At 38.7% G+C, this 22273-nt stretch overlaps 1 protein-coding gene and 1 long non-coding RNA gene across 8 annotated transcripts in view; one reads left to right on the forward strand and one right to left on the reverse strand.

The window, feature by feature from the left end:
* The window catches only part of TSC22D2 (TSC22 domain family member 2), a 67595-nt gene that overhangs the window by 1823 nt on the left and 43499 nt on the right, over positions 1-22273 (reverse strand). For 3 of the 7 annotated variants that reach the window (XR_004989732.2, XR_006742105.1, XR_004989733.2), the window contains one exon: positions 6452-6503. The exons of 1 other annotated variant lie outside the window; for it this stretch is intronic. Coding sequence is in view for 3 of the 6 variants with exons in the window: in XM_036448698.2 (XP_036304591.1) it covers positions 5266-5526; positions 6452-6503 (313 nt within the window). In the remaining 3 variants the exon portion in view is untranslated. Of the gene's footprint in view, positions 1-3949; positions 5527-6451; positions 6504-22273 lie in introns of those variants that run through there. 3 more of the 7 variants (XM_036448698.2, XM_036448699.2, XM_036448701.2) reach the window with 2 other exon arrangements.
* LOC123652657 lies at positions 72-20984 on the forward strand. The gene is made up of 3 exons (XR_006742107.1): positions 72-203; positions 6105-6109; positions 20938-20984. It is a non-coding gene; the product is annotated as an uncharacterized LOC123652657 (long non-coding RNA).

Here is a 22273-nt window from a genome sequence, read left to right on the forward strand (position 1 = left end):
CAACTGTGGCCCACTAAGGAAATTGTAAAATAGCACTCTCTCCACTTACAAAGGAAATACATAAATACATTCAGAGAACAGATTTTGCTATAGAAATTCTGTGACCTGGTACAGAAATACCAGTAGATGAAACAGGTGCATTCTGGAATGTTGAAAAGGAGAAAATAGGATTCAAATATATGTGACTAAATAATAAACTATTAGTATTGCTAGAAAATAGAAACATGGATTACTAGGCTTGAGGTAGGAGGAGGTGGGAGAAAAGATCCAGTCTCACATAGGTGAGGGAATTGAAGGAAAAAAAGCAGCTTTCTGAATTGAACTATGGCAAAGAAGGTTGGAGCCTAGCAAAACCGATTCGGACTTGGCTGCCAGTACCTGCAATGGGGCCAGAGCCCATATTATCCTTTCTGGGGAGAAGGGATAGCTCTGAGGGGCAAGCTATGAACTAATGCTTCTGAGCCACTCTAAAGCCAGTCACCATAAAAGTACTACATTTGATTTACCTATATGGCTGAATTTATGCAGAGGCATAAAGTGACAGCCAAGACTCATCTAGTCCTCACTCCCACCTCACTTTTGCTAAATTCTGAAAATTTATTTAATAGGAAACAAAGATTTTCATTTCTTAGAGATATATGACTGTTAGAAGGAAACATCTGACTCAGACTTTCTAAGATTTACAGCTCTCTGATCTCTCCTTGGAGTAATAAAGAACAGGAACCTGATGCTGGGAATAGAATGTTCGTGGAGGAAAAAATGGTACAGAACGACCCGAGACAGACTTCCTTCATGAGCATCACGAGACTGCCTATGTAATTTCACTTGCTCATCATTTTTGAATCTTTGTGCCTCCTCAGTTAGTTCTCAGCTTCCAGTTTCAGGCCCCAATCTACCTTCCATCTGTTACTGGAGTGATTAATTTTTCTAAAATGCAAATCTGATCACAAACCCACTTCTTAAAATCATTCTTACTTTCTGAATGACTAGAAGTCAAACTACTGAGGTGGGGAAGGCAGTCGTTGCCAGTCTGCCTCCAGCGAAACAAATCTGTGGCTAATCAGGGGGCTCTATGTTCTACAGTAAAACTTTGAGCAGTATTCTTACTCTTGTGATCTTCAAATGTCAATCAGGTGCCACCTCTTGAGGAAAACTTTCCTGACAGCCATCCTTGACTGTGTATGTCTTTATTATTATTGCATTGTACCTGATGATTTGCCTATATCCTCGATTAAACTGAATTTTGAGGGCCAGGTTTTGTTCTTTCAGCAGGATTATTTAAGAAAGTGGAAATAGAGAGCATTATGCTATGTGAAATAGTCCAGGCTATGAAAGAAAAATACCACATGATCTCACTCACTTATGGATAATAAAGAACGTTATAAACTGATGAACAAAAAGATAAAGAGGCAGCGAAACATCAAACAGACTGTCAAATTACAGCAGGAAGGTTGGGGAAGGTTGGGGGAGATAGATCAACCGAAGAACTTGTGCATGCATATAAGCACAACCAATGGACACAAAACACTGGGGAGGGAGGGCATATATGGGAGTGGGGTGAGGGTGGAGCAATGGGAAGATATGTACACATGTAATACCTTAATCAATAATAAAAAAATGGAGTCATCACAGAGTGCTTGCCATTCAACTACAAAACTGCCATTAAAAAACACACACAACAAAAACATGACTTCAGATCTTGACAATTTGTTTCCAGAAAATTAGTTATTTCTGGGTCCACAGATATATTTCTATGAAGAACAGATTTTTTTCTTTGTTTTAAATATATTTTATTGATTTTTTACAGAGAGGAAGGGAGAGAAATAGGGAGTTAGAAACATCGATGAGAGAGCCATCCATCGATCAGCTGCCTCTTGCACACCCACCACTGGGGATGTGCCCGCAACCAATGTGCATGCCCTTGACCGGAATCAAACCCAGGACCTTTCAGTCCGCAGACCGACGCTCTACCACTGAGCCAAACCGGCTTTGGCGAAGAACAGATATTTTGATTATTCTAATCTTAAGGCATCTTCCCCCACCCCTTTCTTAAAGGTCCAGGAGTGACTATAGTTTGGAGGTTGGAGAAATACCACAATCTCTGACCTGGGACAATTCTTGTATGATGGCGTCTGTGATTATCCATAATTGGGGGCTAGATGATAAAACATTCTTAATACTTCTACTTGGCTTAGAACTTTGAAAAATATCCAGCTATTTGGGAGATACGTGTTAAAACAACTGCATACTTAATATCTAAAAGCGGGGAGGACTATAGCAAGCTGTAATATCATTGTAATTAGCTAAAACGAATTTTCTTTGGGGAAAGTTAGGTTTGTATTACACATTGTCATATAAAAAACAAAATTTTCTACCTATGATTTTCTGGTTGGCTAAAGTAATAGAAAACTTTTATGGCACCCTGGCCTATGCACCTTACCAATTATTTATAAATGGCACTCCTATAAGACTATGCCCCCAAACTGGCATCTCAATAAATATTCCAGCTATATGGAGCAGAAGAACCTAAACCTCTGAAGTAAAACTGAAATTTACTTCAGATCTTAAACAAACTAATTGGGAGAATGCCTGATATTTCCAAATACAGTATATCTGATGTTGAAAAGTACAATAGTTTTCCCATCCTTAAGTTTGGCCCTGACTTTGGAGTGGAGGCGTGCCTTATGAGTAGGTTTGGATGTGAAGGCTTCCTTTCAGTTACTTTCGGTTGTGTATGTGGAAGAAGGTTGGATTCAAAGGGGAGAGAGGGACAAGAGCAGAGGACTATTATAATTTTCTAATTTTTGAACATTGAGCCGAGTTGAGAAACTTCTCATGTCATTAAACTGAAAAGTGTATTAATATTTAAAACTCTTGATACATGTTACTTTCTAGAAGTACACAGGAAAGTTCTTTCTACAATGGGTCCTGCTATCTTAACAATTTGCTAAATATTAATTTGCCTGTCTTATGTTACTGGAAACTGCCATTTCTTCTGTGAACTATCCGTTTTTTATTTCTATTGTTATTTTTTTAAACTGCAAAAGTGATAACAATTGCTTCCAATTACCATTTTAAACTAACATTATTACTTTTGTTTATAAAGTGTTTTTCTATCCCCTGAATCAAAAGCTGTGTTTTCACAAATTCCTAACTTTCTAATACTAGTTTTCCTCCATCTGTATTAAATATCACACTGTTCACAGAGGCGCACAACTAGTGAGCCTTTTAACATTCCAACATGGAAGTTCCACTATCTTACCGTACTCCACTCACATCTTCAAGGTTGCTTTTTCAAGCCTGTGTACTTAGTTCCTTTATTTTTAATGTTACCATTAACATAAAATTTGTTTATACTGAATATATCCTGCAACACAACTAGAATATAAAATATTTGGTAACCCCACATATACCTGATTTTATATTATACATTTAGTTTATGGCTAATCTGATTAAGTTTTTATTTTTAAATAGATAAAGAACATTAGCTAGCTGATTAGCTAGCTGGCTATAGATACAGAGCCTGTTAATTTTTATAGGCACCTTTCTGAATTCAAGTAAATGTTTTGGTAGACAAGGATTTCCTACTTAAAGTCATCGACATAATGAATATTAAGTACAAATATTGCTCAATATTCTTGCATTCTTTAAATTATTTTTCTCTGCAAGTTTAAAAACTATCATAAAGTCATTAATAACATAGGTTTTCATTTAAGGAATATTTTGAACTGTGAAAATACAAATTGAATCAAATTAAATTTTGAACACATATAGAGCCAAATATTTCAACAAAACTGCAGTTTAATTTCAGAAAATGTGTTAAAATATATATTTATACATCAATTTCTGACATACACTTAATGTGTTAGTATACACAAAATGATGTTTTCTCTTGAAACTGTATTTATGAAATGTACATTTAAATTTAAATACTCAGTATACACTGCACTTTATCTGCATGTTGCATTTATTAAATACATTAAAATCTGCAATGTAACAAAACGTCTTCTGCATATGAAATTCAAAACACCATTTTAAATGAACAAAAGATGGCTCACTTCTTTTTGTACTTTACAACTAGTGTATAATACACTAGCTAAGCTCCACCATACTACCTGTTCTTTCTTTTTATTTGACATTGTTCACAGACTAGTACATATTACAATAAGAGTGCTGAATAAAAACATGAGGTACGAAAGTGGTTCAAAGAGTATAGGTCATGCAGATCATGCTAGACAGCAAAGAAAATTGTGACCAAGAAAACACTAAATAAAAATACATAAAGAATGTGCATTATAAAAAAAACAAACAACTCCCTCTCCCCCCCCCCCCCCCCCCGCCCTCCCCAACTCCATTACACAGCTTTGCTTCTTTGGTTACAAAGTAGGTTGAACAATTTCACAGCTTTTTATTCCCACCCCCTACCCCAAAAAAAGTCATACGAAATGTTGAAAAGCAGAGGAATTGTGGCAATTTCTCTATTAGAAAGTAGAAACAAATGAACAAAGTTTTCTTCATCAAAATAGCCCAATTATTTATTATATCACAATAACTGGTTACTACCTGTACAGTTGCACTATGTTCTTCATACTTACACTATACAAAATTTACATTCAAGCTGGGTCTTTACTACTAAAAATAAATACCGAAGGTAAATTGCCATTAGTGTTAGAAATATGCCAGGATTCTTTTGTTCAATTATTGCCTAAACGTTTTATCTGTTAAATGCAATCCTGTCTTTCAATTCCTTTACTGATACTTATAATTATTCAAAAATTAAAAAAGTTCTGTGACATTGTTCATGTACATTATGAAAATAGCAGCCCTGTAATAAATAAAACACAAATAAATGAAAACTTATGTAGGCAAATGTTACTGATACTGAAAGAAAAGTGGCTCTTTAGATGAACTGTTATTTATAATATGATAGGAAGGCTCAGGGTAAATCCATGGATGACAGACACATGAAGAGCCACTAAAGCTCTTAAAGAACCTCATGCGCACCAGGTAAAATGCAGACTTTGCTTGCTTTAATAAACCCCATCTATTATGCTCCTTGTGTATTGATGACATAAAGCTGGACATCAACAGCACTGCATGACATCTCAAAGAGAGGAAAAGCTCTTGTAGAATGATTGTCTAATACTGAAAAGGCCAAACACACAACCGAAGCATGGCTACTTGCTTTCATATAAAGTGGAAAGAACACCAGTGGCACACAGGATAGACTGCTTTCAGTTTTTTTCTTAATGAGGCAAGAAAGCTTTATGCTGAGGAGACATTCGGCTGCTGTGGAGGTTGCGTTGGCTGTGGAGGCTGTGCTATCACTGCTTGCTGTTGAGAAGTGCTACCAGGATTGGCCTGTTGGGCTGGGAGTTGGGATAATTGATCGTTGTTTGAAAGAGATTTTAACAGTGCATTTTCTCGTTCAAGTAAAGAGTTTCTTTCAACTAATTCTTTTATTTGTTCCTTTAGAACTTCCACTTCTTCTCTTACTGCATACATCAAATGGCTTTTCACCAGATCCTGTAAAAATAAAAATTAGGAATGTCAAAAAGAGAGAAAGGAAAAAGTGTTGCTATTTGGTTCTAGCCTACTTGGTGCCTCATAAATGTAAGTTGTTTTTATATTCCTGCTCTTGTTTTTAATGTGTCTATTGTATCATGACTGGCCCCAAGGAAAAAAAAACCTCAGTTTCTAAGTAGGGCTGCAAGCCCAGGATTTCCCCCCCAAAGTTTGGAGAGATTTCCAAAAATACTAGCTCCTTAAATTGTCAATTATAAGCTTAGAATTAACAACAACAACAACAAAGTTGAAAAACCATATGCTTAGATGTTGGGCTAAGAGAACAAAGGACTTTAAACTCTCTCTTATTAAACTGGTTACATGGTACTACTTTAAGAGATAGGGGATCTATAATTTCCAACTTTAAAACCTTGTTTTTTAAAAAGTTTGGGACTAATGGTCCTTATACAGACTATCTTTAAGGGAACAAAAAGTTTTAATAATAATAGAAATCAGAACTAGAATCAATAGAAACAAATGAACTTATTAAGAGAGTATAAATAGTGCCTGTAAATGACCAAAGGATGACAACTTTCCAGCTGAAGTTTTCATTTTAATGCTCTTTTGTCTCTAAACTCTTTTTGATGCTGAAATATTTGGGGGAACATAATGCATTTTGATTAAGTATATCTCCCAAGATGGTCTTTTATCAATGGTAATGCATGAAATGTGAGATGCTAAAATGGAAAAAATATTAACTCCATTGGTATTTTTAGGCTAAAATTTTCAATGTTTGAACAACTTAAACTAAATCTCATTATAAAAAAAAGTACTTTGGTCATCTTGTTTTAAATAGTAGGTGTTTGTTTTTTAGAACTGATAAAAACCAAGTGCTTCAATAGAACCAACAATCCATAAAATGAGAGGATTATAAACTTCTACTTACCATTGCTTGTTCAATTTTGTTGTCAATGGCTACACCACCTGCCCCAGATGCACTGGAAAAAATTATAATATTTCATTAATTATTCTAAAAAATGCAATTTCCCTTTCACCTCTTAAAATAAAAAAACATCTGGGTTTTATTTAAAACAAAAAATAGTAATTTAAGTCTATTCTTACAATTTCAGGACTCAGAGCTCTCATTTTGAAAATGAGATTTTCAAAATAGATGACTTCTAAAAATCCTTTGTACTTTCAACTTTTCTAATTTGCCTATGGCATGCTACTTTAAAAGTAACTCCCAATTTTATTCTATTCTCAATTCAGTGACTTTAAAAAGAGAAATTTTGAATAAATTGTACCTTTTCCACACCTCTTAAACTTCATTTACCAACTAAATACCCTAAGTTGTCTTTCAGTTGGAAATTCTAGTAGTTACTTATTGCATTAAGCGTCAGATGATGACTTTTCTTCTATATATTTGATACTTTAACATCTGGTTTAAAAATTTTTTAAACTGGCTTATAAAAAATGATTCAGAGGGCTTTAGGGCAAAAAGCACTTGCAGTGTTAACAAGGAACTCAACATTCAGGCAGATCTATAAGCTTTGATTAAAGGTTACTAGCTGGCAAAATCACTTACTAAGGTATGTGGTTCGGACCAGTTTTTCCTGGAAATAATTGGAAGTATTCTAGCAGGTAAGTACATCCCAAGTTCAAATTTCAGCATCTGTATGACAGTGACAATGAAGGCTGAATAACTGTCATCTTTGGGAGTAGTGAGGATTTATATCCTTTCCTTGGGGTTTTTGTAAATTTTGAAGGACAGTTATTAGGTCTTTTTATAAAGACAAATATGATACTTTAGCCCACTGTATCAATACAAAAAAAAAGCCTTTAAACAACTTTTCTATAAAACTTTACTAAATACTCTTTATAAAGTATACCCCACCCAAGAAAATGTAGATGGTAACATATCTTAACTACTATACTTTAGATGATGTGGACCCTCAATGTTATACCAAATTGGGGATCAGATGTAGTAGTAGTGCCTTTTACATTATAATCCAAGTAGATCTGGTCATAATCCTGGTTCTGCTACTCACTACCCACATGACTACTACCAAATCAACAATTTAACTTCCCAGGACCTCAGTTTCCTCATCTGTAAAATGAAGGGATTGGTGTCAATTCCTCACTAGGAATAATGAAACCTAATTCTATTTTTAAAATTTCTTAGCCTGGTGAGGATATAGAATTGGCAGGGGCTTGCCACTTCTAAATCCTCAAAATTCTGAATCAATACATGGAAAACACTAGGCTTGTTTATCTGAGCATTAACCACATTAATTGCAGCATACTACCTCACTTTTTTATGCTATTTTTTCTAAGATTAAAAAAGGCTTCTGTATATCTAAAGTGCTATCTATCTATCATCTATCTATCTATCTATCTATCTATCTATCCTACCTACCTACCTACCTACCTACCTACCTACCTACTGATATACTAGGGGCCCGATGCACAAAATTCATGCAAGGGGCTGAGTCCTTGCAGCCTTGGCTGCCTCAGCCCCTACAGCCCGGTTGCCTTGCAGCCCCACAGCCCATGGCTCTGCCCACTGGTCGTTCCAGAAGGTGGTTGCACCATCCGGTTAAATTAGCATATTAGCATTTTATTATATAGGATAATTAATATTTACACTGACCACAACTTAGTTAAAAAGATAGTGATAGGCATTTAAAGTTTGCCTGAGAATCTTAGAATATACTTTCTATATTTCTTATTTCTATGGGAAAACTGAATTAGTTCTAGCCATATCATGACTTAAATACACTCAATTCTTTCAACACGTTTTAATTAAAACACCTGAAATGCTACTTTTAACTTCAATTTTATAAATCAACAAAATAAAAACAAAAAGCTCAAACTCTAAAAAGGGTTCACTGGTTCTCTTTTTAAAATTAAAATCAGTATGTTTCCAAACCATTCCTTTAGTTAAGAAACAATAATTAGCATGCTATTCTTTGCTGATTTAGTAATCTCTAATCCTGGCTCAGCCCTCTTTTAACAGATACAGAGGAATAGGTTTTTAAAAATAAATAAATCATGCTGAAAATATGTATGTCACTTAAAAGGTATTACTATTTCAATTTTGTTAAGCATTGTACTTTAACAGAATTAAATCAGTCACAGATACAAATACTATATCATTATGGTGACCTTTAGCTATTTTGAAGGCTGTGAATTCTAGAACCTATTGCAGTGGTTTTCAAACTTTAGTAGCAGAATCATTTGGTGGTCTAGTTAAAATCCAGATTGCTTAGTTTCTGATACAGGTTTGGATGGGGCTAGGATTTTCATTTCTAACAAGTGTCCAGGTGATGCTGACCCCACTGCCGGACAGACCATATCATATGCACTTTGAGAACCACTGGCTTACAGAGATGAAAGTGGTTAAGAGAAAGAATAATAAAACCTAATTCTATTTAAAAAAAAACAAACAAAAAAAAACTTCTTAGCCTGGTATACAAAACTCTTCATGACCTTGGACCCTTCTTTCTAGTCTCCTCTCTCATACTCCATCTGGCCTATTGTGCTATGGTCTTACATAACTATTTTTGGTTGTGGAACACATATTCTCTCAGGTTTCCATGTCTTTGCAGAAACTGCTCCCTCAACTGGAAATGCTGACAGTTCTAATTCACCTGGTTCTCTTTCACTTGTTCCTTTCAGGGGTGGAGAACCTTTTTTCTGCCCAGGGCCATTTGGATGATATTTAACATCATTCAAGGGCCACACACAAAATTATCAACTTAAACATTAGCCTGCTATATTTAGTCAAATATTTAATTAACTCACCCCTAATGCCTTGACAGGGCCAGTCCAAATGATTTCTCGGGCATTATACATTCCTTACCCCTGCTTTAGATGCTCCAGTGCCATCTTTTCTGTGCTGCATTTTGATTTCCTAAGGTAAAACTAATTACTCCATCCCTCCTGTGGTCCACAAGTCTTTACTCACTCTGTGAATTCTGGGAAATTATTAAACCTTTCTAGACCTCGTATTTTTTTTTTTTTCCCATCTAAAATAAGGATTCCATGCCCTGATTCATAAGTTCCTGTGACAATTAAGTGAGCTTAAGCAATATTACCACTGTTAACTGTGCTCGTGGAGGGAGGCTGCTTATCTTCTTCACCTGTGTGAAGAGTGAGCACAGCGCTTGGCACATTAGAAGCTCAAATGCATGCTAAAAGAGTCAATATGATAGTAATTGGACTTGAAACAATTACTGACTTATACTAGAGAGCCACTAAAATTTTTTGAGTTTGACTAGATCAGTATTCTAAAAGTACGGTCCCTGGACCAGCAGCATCAGCATTACCTGGAACTTAAAAATGTATTTGGGTCTATCCCAGACCCACTGAGATACTTTTGAGGTAGGACCCAGGAAGACTAATCACTCCTCCAGGTGATTGTGATAAAAACTAAAGTTTGAGAACCACTATTTTAAATAGCCTGACTTATAGCAAAGATACTATATGATAGATGGTCTTAAAAAAGCAGATAAGAGGGTATTCTAAGATCCCAGAAAGTGGTTTGAGAATATTGTTTCAATAAGGACAAGTTTTCTATTGTGTTCAAAGCCAACACAGTGGTTTGAGCTTCATGTTCTCTTTGATCATGTTCTCTAAGATCAACTGAAGCGGAATGATGAATTCAGATAATCTTCCTTCCTTGACCTAACACTAAGTATTTTACTTAGTTTCTTTTTTTATTGTTGCACTCGCCACACTAGAACTTAATGGTTAACTAGTTTCTGAACTTAAGTTCCTTAAAGGAAGGCTTCCCAAGACGTTATAACTATTCTTGTAAAATTTAAGTGCTGTATAAAGGCAAGGGATAACTTTTTTAAAAGAAGCTTCCTGTTTACCATGGGTCACTCTTTTAGAATAAAATAATACCTTGGTTAGCATTACTAGATGAATTAAAAATTGTGGGTATGGAACCTGGCCAGTGTGGCTTAGTGGTTGATTGCTGACCCATGAACCAAGAGGTTCCTTGAATGAATGCTGGTGGGGCACATGCTTGGTTATTGGCTCAATCCCCAGTAGGGGGCATGTAGGAGGCAGCTGATAGATGTTTCTCATTCATGTTTCTATATCCCTCTTCCTTCCTCTCTCTAAAATCAATAAAACACACACACACACACACACAGTGGATATGGAGAAATGGACAGAAATATAGAATTGTGGGAGGGGGAATAAGAATAACTATTTTTTGTGTAATGGATTTTTATTTACTGGAAATGCAGCCCCCAAAGAATCAAATGAACTTGAATTTAGTGTTTTAAAAAAAGTTAATTACAATCACATTCAAAGGATAAGTAAAACTCAAAAGAATCAATGCGAATGCAAGATAGCTTGGCTTTCCATACTGATGTTCATGTTTTAATTCATCCCAACTGGCTCCTGACCACAGCTTTTCTTCCCAAGCCTCCTTGCTTTTACTACATCACATCACTTGCAACTTTACTGAGAAGAGGAGGCAAGATATAAACCTCCAGCTTCACAAGTTCCTCATATTCCATATATATATATATATATATATATATATATATATATATATATATATATATATATATATATTTTTACTCCTTACCGGAGGATATTTTTTCCCATTGCTTTTTAGAAGGTGTGGGAGTGTGGGAGGGGGAGGGAGAGACAAACATACTAATTGGTTGTCTTCCGCATGCCCCCAACCAGGGCCAGACACCTGCAACCTAGGTACATGTCCTTGACCAGAAAACCTGGCACCCTTCATTGCGCAGGCCGAGACTCTATTCACTGAGGAAACCGGTTAGGGACATCCTTCTTAATAGAACCAACTGCTTCATTCATACTATCAGCTCAACAACTTTGTACAAACCATCTCCAGTCTTTCCTTTCTAAAAAGTAAAACCAGAGAGTCATGCTATTTGATCTTACATAAAACAAACAAACAAAAAACCCCACAAAAAACATACACAACAAAATTCAAAACACAACAACTATGAGGAACCCATTTTTTTTCTTTAATAATGTGAACAAAGATATCGTGGCTACTTGTTTAAAAACAGTGCAAATTTCTTCTTTTACTTTTTGATACTTTGTCTTTCTTCTATTCTTCCCTGAACACAGAAGCTAATTAAAGCAATAAGGTAGAGAAAAAGAACAACACTTAAACGACTGCCTACTTTATAGCAGGCACACATCACTTTAGTGAGTCCTTACTACAAACATCTCATTTTACAGTTGAGAAAACTGAGGTCAAGTAGCTTACTCAAAGACACAATGCTAGGGATAGGATTCAAACCTAGATCTAACTAATGCCAAAACACATACTTTTTCTACCATAACAGTAAGACTGTGAAAGAAAGCAAGTACCTTCAATGACCTGAAATAAAGAATTGTGTATGAACAGTGCTTTGACTAAGCAGCGCATGCTAGTTGCAAAACCAACCATAAGCATGGATCCATAGACTAAAAATGTTCATAATTGCCATTTATCTTATCTAGCACATTCCTAGAAGAGATTCTGCTCTAAGAACAAGGGAGATAACTTCTTGGAAAAGGCACTTGCTCAGTGATCTTTCAACAGCCAGTACAGTTTACCTATTCGCTAAGGACTAATGTTCTTTTGGTTTGTTAGAAAGCTGAAGATATCTTCAAAATATATGTATCTATACGCAGACTATTGCAGAAAAAAAAATTACCTTGCTTTACCCAAAGACGCTTCTAACTTCTACAATCACAAAATCCACTATAGAAATTTCCCAAATTACAAAATCAAATCTTTATTATTAAAAACTTCTTTGATTGAGCTAGCAAATCTGATATATTTATGTGTCAAGCCCCACCCAACACAGGTAAAAATGATTCTTTATAAACTCAAGTAGAAGCTACAATCGTTTTTGGAGGCCAGGCTCAGGAATCACCTACTGTTTCTAATATATCATCTACAACCTTCAACACGCCCATCCCAAGTAAGCTCTATAAATAACATCATTACTATTAAAATGCATTAATTCTACCCCGGGAAAAAGGAATGTTTTGTTTTTTAAAAAGAAACTATTAAGCTGATTAAAAAATAAATCTAATGAACCTAACTTAGTAAGCCTGTGAAGGCTAAAGAGAAAAAAAAAAATCCATCATTATTCTGTAAGAGAAATTTATAGCTTAACACTTAATTTAACAGCAAACAACTCTACTTTCAAAAAAGATTCCAAATAGATAAAATTCATGTAGACTTAATCTCTGGCCAAATGCTCACCTCTGTGATTAAGAGTAAAATTAAGCCAAGACCTCAAATGTTTGTGTATTCTAATTATACCAATGTAAAAACAAATAATGTGCTACATTTCATAATTTTAAAAACTCACAAAATTGCCCAGGGAGATTTTTATTATTGGTAACATAAACTAATTGATTTTTGTGAATGATGAAGGCTACTATTCATGCTAAACACAGCAGGTAAAATGGACACTCACAAAACTAAATACTATTATTTTCTTTTTTTTTTTTAAATCAATCTTTATTGTTCATATTATTACACAGGTTCCTCGTTTCTTCCCCCCTCCACCAGGTTCCCACCCCACCCTCTGCCCCCTCATCCTCATCCATTGGTGCACAGTTTATGTTCAGTCTCTTCCTCCCTCCCTTTCCCCGATAGTAAATCCCTTTTCAGATAGCAAATCTGTTACTTAGCATTTTCTCATATCAATAATACCTCCACATGCCCAATGATACACTTCACACAAAAGACATTTCCAAATAGGACAACCAGCCTCATCCAGGCCCCACCCAAGGCACTCACAGATCAACACCCCAGCACTATACTAACTCAACACATCCAGATATAAGCCTTCATCACTTGATTCAGCAGACCCTCAAGTTCCCACAAAAGTTTCCAGCCATGTCTGAGAGGCAGCCATGGGGCAGGGGCAGGCGAGGAGTGAGCTGCTCCGGGCCTGGTCTCTATTGCTCTGGTTCATTCCACAACCAGCTGCTCTGGGTCTGGTCACTACAGCTCCCGACCTAGTTGCTCTGGACTTGGCTGCTGCTGCTACAGGCCTGGCCACACCCGACTCGGCTGCTCTGGGCCCAATGCTCCGGGCCCAGCCGCTCCGGGCCTGGCCGCACCAGACCCGGCTGCTTCGGGCCTGGCCGCTCCCAGCCTGGCAGCTGCTGCTTCGGGCCTGGCCGCTCCCAGCCTGGCAGCCACTGCTCCGGGCCTGGCCACACCAGACCCGGCTGCTCCGGGCCTGGCCGCTCCCAGCCTGGCAGTTGCTGCTCTGGGTCTGGTCACTGCCACTCCCGACCTAGTTGCTCTGGACTTGGCTGTTGCTGCTACAGGCCTGGCCACACCCGACTCGGCTGCTCTGGGCCCAATGCTCCGGGCCCGGCCGCTCCGGGCCTGGCTGCTCCCAGCCTGTCAGCCGCTGCTCCAGGCCTGGCCGCTCCCAGCCTGGCAGCCGCTGCTCCGAGCCTGGCTGCTCCCAGCCTGGCAGTCGCTGCTCCAGGCCTGGCTGCACAAGACCCGGCTGCTCTGGGCCCGGTTGCCCCGGGCCCGGCTGCTCCGAGCCTGGCCGCACCCGGGCTGGATGCTTTCGGCTTGGCTTCTGCTGTTCTGGGCCTGGCTGCTCCCAACCCGGCTGCTCTGGGCCCGGCTTCTCCGGGCCCGGCCACTCCAGGTCTGGGTGTTCCTAGACTGGCCACCCTGGGCTTGGCCGCCTCTGCCTCAGGCCTGGCTGCCACTGCCCCAGGTCTGGCTGCTCCAGTGCTGGCCGTTGATGCTCTGGTTCTGGCTGCTGCTACTCTGGGGCCTGGCCACTGCTGCTCCGGGCCCGGCTGCCACTGCCTTGTGCCTGGCCACTCTAGGCCTGGTCGCCGCTTTTCCAACATTCTGTCCCTTTTTCTTTCTTTCTTTCTTTTTTTTTTTTTTAAACGCATTTATGTTGTAATGTTGGCTGGTGAGTTGAGTTCTGATTTAGTCTTTGATTTTTCAAGATATTCTTTGCATTCTTTCTTAAGTGATTTTATTATCATTTGCTCTCACTTGATTTCTTCACATTGAGAACTTCTATGGTTTCTTTCTCCCCGTCCTGGAATCTCAGCAGGTTGGCCTGTGGCACCCCTTTGTTCTCCGCGGGCTCCTGCGCTGCTTCAGCCTGTTGCCGGGGTTGGCGCCGCCCAGGAAGCATCCCCGGTCCTTGGCTCCGTTGCCTGCGCTCAGCGGTCGATGGCTCAGGGGCACCCTCCCCCCCCTGGGGGCCCCGTCGCCCGGCTCCTTGCTGGCGCCCGGCTGGCCGGTGTCCAGCGGGGGCTCCTGCTCCTCGTCACGATCCTCTAGTCTGGAGCTTTCTTTCTCTCTCCTGCTAGGGGAGTCCAGGATCAGAGTCAACAGACTGTCCTCTGCGTGCAGTGTGCGCGACTCCGGGGGCTCGGCCTTTCGCCGCTCTCCCAGGACTCCACCTCACAGCCCCGTCTCCCACTGCCCAGCCTGGGTCCCCAGGGACTGGCCCAGACCGGGAGTTTGGGGCGGTCCGGTCTGAGGCTCAGCGCCGCCGGAGGCTTTGTTTCTTCTGGCTAGGGTAATCCAGCATCAGAGTCAACATTCAGTCCTCTGCGCACAAAGCGCGCGACTCCAGGGTCCCCCGCCTTTTGCGCCGTCCCCGGGATTTCGCCTCACAGTCCCGTCTCCCCATGCCCGGGCCTGGGTCCCCAGGGACTGGCCCAGACCGGGAGTTCGGGGCGCTCCGTTCTGAGGCTCAGCGCCGCCGGAGGCTTTGTTCCTTCCGGCTAGGGTAATCCAGCATCAGAGTCTACATTCAGTCCTCTGCGCACAAAGTGCGCGACTCCGGGGGGCCCCCGCCTTTCGTTTTTCCCCTGGGATTCAGCCTCCCAGCCCCGTCTCCCCCTGCCGGAGCCTGGGTCCCCAGAATCTGGCCCATAATGGGGCTCAGCGCTGCCGGTTCGGGGGTTCAGCCCAGGCTGGGGGTTTCATTTCCTTCCTGCTAGGGAACGCCAGGCAGCATCCAGCCCTCTCCTCCTCTCCGGCTGCGACCTCTCGGTGCGCGCGTACTTGCGAGCACGCAGCATGTCTCCGTACCTTAGGCTCTTTTTTCAGCTCCTCTGACTTTCCCTCTGGCTTTCTCCCACCTTCCTATTGTAGAGTTTTCAGTCAGTCGACCACCTGTAGGTCTGGGCAATGTCCACTCTACATTTTAGTTGTATTCCATTGAAATTGTTGTGAGCTGTTGCGGTTAGGTGTCTACCCCAGCAGCCATCTTGGATCCTCCCATCAAAATACTATTATTTTCTTGTAACCAATCTTACAATGGTGCGAAAAAAGCTTTTACCAAGGAACTATTAAAAACCCAGGTAAATATTTTTTTAAAAAATATATTTTATTGATTTTGTACAGAGAGGAAGGGAGAGAGATAGAGAGTTAGAAACATCGATGAGAGAGAGTCATCGATCAGCTGCCTCTTGCACACCCGCCACTGGGGATATGTCCGCAACCAAGGTACATGCTCTTGACCGGAATCGAACTCGGGACCCTTCAGTCCCCAAGCCGATGCTCTATCCATTGAGCCAAACTGGTCCCGGCCCAGGTAAATATTTTTATAAAGATTGATATTTCTTTTTGACAGTTCTACAAAAACCTTGTTCACCAATGCCCTCAACATATTTTTATATTCATCTAATTAATTTTAGGTCAAAATCCTGGCCAGAAAAGAATGCTTAGAGAGGAAAAAGGAATCAATGTCAATTTCTTGGCTCTGACTGTTATACTCTGGTCATGTAAGACGTCACCAGTGGGGGAGACTCAGTGAAGGAATATATGAGACCTCCCTGGATTTTTTTTTTTTTTTTTTGCAACTTCTTATTACTCTATAATTATAATTTACAATTATTTAAAAAATAAAAATTAAAACAATACATGCACATGGTAAAAAATAAATTCAAAAGAGTATACACAAAAAGGGTATACAACCAATAAAGTCCCTCTCCTACCTCCGGCTCTATATTAACAACCATTTAAAAAGCCCATTTATGGCCCTTGCTGGTTTGGCTCAGTGGATAGAGCCTCGGCCTGTGGACTGCAGGATTCAATTCCAGTCAAGGGCAAATGCCTGCGTTGTGGGCTCAAACTTTAGTAGAGGGCATACAGGAGGCAGCTGACCAATGATTCTCTCTCATCATTGATATATCTCTTCACCCCCTCTACCTTCCTTTCTCTCTGAAGTCAATTCATATATTCTAAAAAAAACAAAAAAAACAAACAAAAAAAAGCCCATTTTTTGGGAGAAGTCTTTAATGCTTTGGAGTGGGAGAGGCTTTCTTATTATGTCTCAAAATAAAAAAAAACTTCAATAATTTCCCTAAATATAAAATACTATAAATCTATGAGGAAAATGGGTAGAATTCACATGGACAGTTTACAAGAAATGACATAAAATACTCAACATCTCATTCATAATAAAAATACAAAATCCTATATAATAAAAAGGTAATGTGCAAATTGACCACCACTCCAACACACAAAGTGGCCACCCCTATGTGGACACAAAATGGCTGCCACAAGATGGCCAGCAGGGGAGGGCAGTTAGGAGCAATCGGGCTGGCAGGGGAGTGGTTAGGGGGTAATCAGGCAAGCAGGCAGGCGAGTGGTTGGGAGCCAGCAGTCCTGGATTGTGAGAGGGACCCCAGATTGGAGAGCGTGTAGGCTTGGCTGAGGGACAACCCTCCCCATCCCACCCCACCCCCTGTGCATGAATTTCATGCACCAGGCCTCTAATAAAACTATAATGTAATACCACTTGCCTACACAGATTGGCAAACATATTAAAATTTAATACACTGCTAGGGAGGCTGTAGGAACATGGGCCTTCTCATGCAGCACTGCTTCAAGTGGTATAATCTATACTAGTGTAGAGAGCAATTTGGTTTTATTTAATTTTACACACACACACACACACACACACACACACACACACACACATTTACTCTTTGAGCCAGCAATCCTACATCTGGGTTTATCCTATAGATATTTATACATACACAAGAAATAATGTATTTAAAAGGGTACTCATTATATTACTGTTTATAACAGCAATGCTCTATTAACAGGGAATTGATAGAGCAGTGAGTGTATCATGGTAGAGCACCCATTCAACTGAATACTACCCATTTATAAAACAAAACAAAACACCCACAAAGATGCTTTTCTGTGTACTGAAATGGAAACAATGTGCCTTGGAGATCTTTAAAAGTAAAGATACAGATGTGTATATATTAGTATTTGTCAAAGGAGGAGATAATAATGTATATTGTATTTGTTGTATACGAATAAAGAAATGGGAAGGATATACACATACACTTTATGAAAGTGGTTATATGTTTGGGAAGGCAGGTAGATAGGGGACAGGGACAGAATTAAGACTATTTTCATTAAATTTTGGAGAATAATGAAAAATATTCCAAAATGAAAGTAACTAATGGAGTTTTTATCCTGTACAAGACATGAACAAATGGCAAACTGAAAAAGGGGAAAGGAGGGAAGAGGAGCCAACAACTCCATTTTCTTTAAGAAATGTTTCATTCCAGAAGATAAAAGTACTATGGTCAACATAAGAAACAACAATAAATGTTATATTTGTGATTTGTAAAATTTATTTTCTTGGCTTATGTTGAATTATAGTCACTTAAAAATTTGGTATAAATAATGTTTATAATGCCCAGTATAGTTACTTCTGTTTATAGTGATTCTGGTAAGTAAACAGTAAAAGTTTATAATAAACATAATACAATAGGCTACATAAAACTTACATAATAAAAAATGTTACATAAAAATGCATTTCAAAGAAGGTGTAGGTAAGATTAATATTAACTTTACCTTTTGTGTGTGTGTGTGTGTGTTTTGTTGTTAATCCTTATCCAAGGCTATTTTTCTATTGACTTTTAGAGAGAGTGGAAGGGAGAGTGACACATAGAGAGAAACACAGATGTAAGAGACACATCGATTGGTTGCCTCCTGCTCCTAAGCCTGACCAAGGTTGGAGATAGAGGAGCTTGCAACCAAGGCCATGTGGCTTTGACCAGAATCAAAACCAGGATTATTCAGTCGGTGGGCCGACATTCTCTTCACTGAGCCAAACTGGCTAGAGCCTAACTTTACCTTCTTTTTCCAAATCTCTTTAACATTTCTAAGTTATGATCTTTGGGGGAAATTATTTTATTATTTGGTAATAAAATTCTGATATAATTATAGCTTTTTCTTGTAGAGCCACTCTAAGTAAACAATTAAAAACGAACTGAACTAAAATTCTATTAAAACATTCAAGATGAGAGATATAAAAGTTCAGTATGGAAAAACTAAAAACTGATACGAAAGTGAAATACAATACAGCATTACAACTCAAATATTTCAAATAAATTAATAAAGTTTAATATATTATTTCAAGTTAAATACTTAAATGGTATAAGAACATGAAATCATACCTACTTAAGATAAATGAGCATATCCACTAGCTAGTTATTTCTTATTAGACTAACATTAAGGTTTGACCGGATGAAAAATGCATTTCCTTCCTCTGAGTCAGAATGAAATAAGAAAGGGTATGAGAAAGGGGTGGGAGGAGGGTGGCATTTCCTCAATGTTGGAATGCTTACATTTAGAGCAGGCTCTCTTGACAAGAGATTGCATTGTACTGTTTACACTGCAGCAATCATTTGATGATAGCACAATTCATTACTAGAGAATGAAGGATACACGCTAAGGGGCTTAAGTCCAAATTAAAAATTTGACACTATAGTCCTGGCTACTTTAAATTATTTCCTGGGAGACTGAAAATAGTATATGACTGATAATTATCTAGACTGAGATATACACTGGTACCTATGAGTAAAAAAGGGGAGAGGGATTAGAAAGGATTTCAAATTTTGCCAGTTGGTGTCTAGCTCAGAATACTGAACAAAAATCTGAATAACCTAGTTATACTGGAAAGGAATGAAGTGGATATCGTTCCATATATTCCTTCTAGATATTTAAAAAAATATTCCTTTAGTCTTTTGGGATGGAAGTTGTTGATACCCAACTTCTATAAACATCAGAATTTAGCAATTAAAGTATACCTTAATATATAATAGTAAAAGATCTATGTTTTCCTTTTAAAGATACTTTATTTTTAAAGAGAGAAACATCGATGTGAGAGCAACACATCAAATCAATCAATCAATCAATCAATCAATCAACTGCTGCCTCCTGCACACCCTCTACTGAGGATCGATTCAAAAACTTGGGTATATTCTCTCACCAGGAATCTAACCAGCAACCTTTTGGGATGATGCCCAACCAACTGAGCCACACAGACCAGGGCAAGATCTATGTTTTTCAATACTGATATTAGGAACCATCTTTCCTAGAAAATACAAAATTTTAAAAGGAAAAAAAATCAAGAATTGTTAATATAAATTAAGGCATTAAAAACCTAAGTAGGAATTTAAATTATTTCAGCTGTGTTAGGAAAATAATAAAGATTTAGAAATGACCATCGAGGGAAAGGACTATGTTTAACTGCCATTTTATCATAAAAATTAATAATCCTTCAAAAGGGTGATAATAGCATTCCCTCCCTCTGATTACAAGCAAATAATAGCACTTTCACTACTTAAGTAGAGTAAATGTATAGAAAAAATGAACAAAACTAGAGAAAAGACACAACAGAAAAGAATATCAAGGGAAATACAAATAACTCTTAAGATTTGATGCTTTTCAGGGACCAACAAACACTGAATAAACTTTCACCCAGCAATAGGTATAGAAACTTTAATGCAAGCTAAATCCATCTATCATTTCTAAAAATAATTCAGAATTCTTCAGCAATGACATAATGGGCCAAAAAGGGTAGGAAATCAGAAACTATTTTACTAATTGATGTCTTTCCCCCATTCCAAATGCCAACTCAACTTTTTAAATTGGATATCCAAAACTCACTGAGATCCTCCATGGTTTACTTGCACTTTCTTTACTCATACTGTTTCTTACTACCTAAATACTTCAGTGAATATTCTATCATTCTTTTATAGCTTTAGCTAAAATATTTTCTGTAAAAGCTTCTCTAACTCCTTCAGAAGTAGTATAGTGAGTCATGTCCCATACTACTTTTATGGCACTAATCATATAAGGCTGTGTTTTCTATTTTTTATACATTTTTAAATTGATTTCAGAGAGGAAGGGAGAGGAAGAGTGACAGAAACATTGATGATGACAGAGAATCATTGATTGGCCACCTCCTGCATGCCTCCTACTGGGGATCGAGCCCGCAACCTGGGCATGTGCCCTTGATCGGAATCGAACCTGGGATCCTTCAGGCTGACACTCTATCCATTGAGCCAAACCAGCTAGTGCAAGGTTGTGTTTTAACAGTTGCTTCTATTGCCGAGACCGGTTTGGCTCAATGGATAGAGCGTCGGCTTGGGGACTGAAGGGTCCCGGGTTCGATTCCGGTCAAGGGCATGTACCTTGGTTGCGGGCATATCTCCAGTAGGGGGTGTGCAAGAGGCAGCTGATTGATGACTCTCTCATCAATGTTTCTAACTCTCTATCTCTCTCCCTTCCTCTCTGTACAAAATCAATCAAATATATTTTTTTAAAAAAAAGGAATATTTAAAAAAAATAATAATAGTTGCTTCTATTTATTACTAGACAAAGGCCTAAGTGGCATACAAAATCCTATATAATAAAAGGCTAATATGCAAATAGACCAAATGGCAGCACAGCTAGTTGCTATGACACACACTGACCACCAGGGAGGGGGCAGATGCTCAACAAAGGAGCTGCCTCTTGGTGGTTAGTGCAGTGGTAGTGGTGAGAGCCTCTCCTGCCTCTGAGGGAGCGCTAAGAATGTCCAGCTGATGGCTTAGGCAAGGAGCAGGCCTAAGCTGTCAGTCAGACCTCCCCTGAAGGCTCCTGGACTGTGAGAAGTGCAGGCTGGGCTGAGGGACCACCCCTCCCCCAAGTGCACGAATTTCGTGCACCAGCCTCTAATTTACTATAAGGTTGGCACCATCTACTAAAGGATTCATATGCTATAGAAGCCTGGACTCGCAAATTGTATACCTGGAATTTGAATCCTAAATATATTACAACTGTAGTTTCTCTAGCTATAACAATGACGTAGCTGTACTTACTGGATTACCCTCAAAGCTGCTTCCTTAACAGCAAAATTATTTTCCAAGCAGTTCTTGGAGATGGGTAATGCTATTTTTTTTTTTTTTTTTTTTAAAGAAAAAGTTTTTTTGTTTGTTTTTTTTGTAATGTATTTTTATTGATTTAAGAGAAGGGAGAGATAGAAACATCAACAATGAGAGGGAATCATTGATTGACTGCCTCTTGTACACATCCTATAGGGGATGGAGATTGCAACCCAGGCATGTTCCCTTGGCTAGAATGGAACCAAGGACCTTTTAGTCCACAGGCCGATGCTCTATCCACTGAGCCAACTGGCTAGGGCGGTAATGCTATCATTTTAATTAAAAACAAATAATTAAGGAAAAATTATTTAATCTCATTCCTCATTTTCAGTCTGAAACCAAACTTGCCACATATTTTTGCTACCTAATATATAATTCATACATCTAGGTAATCTAAATTCTTTTGGATGCAATGGGTTATAAGTACCGAACTGAACTAACTTTGCCTCCTATTTCCTATAGAGCCAAATCTCTATAACACTTATTTTTCTAGTGAAAAATGATAAATCCAAGTTTGTCTCCTCTG

This window comes from Pipistrellus kuhlii, unplaced genomic scaffold (genome assembly GCF_014108245.1).
Source record: "Pipistrellus kuhlii isolate mPipKuh1 unplaced genomic scaffold, mPipKuh1.p scaffold_m20_p_2, whole genome shotgun sequence".
NCBI classification, from domain to species: domain Eukaryota; kingdom Metazoa; phylum Chordata; class Mammalia; order Chiroptera; family Vespertilionidae; genus Pipistrellus; species Pipistrellus kuhlii.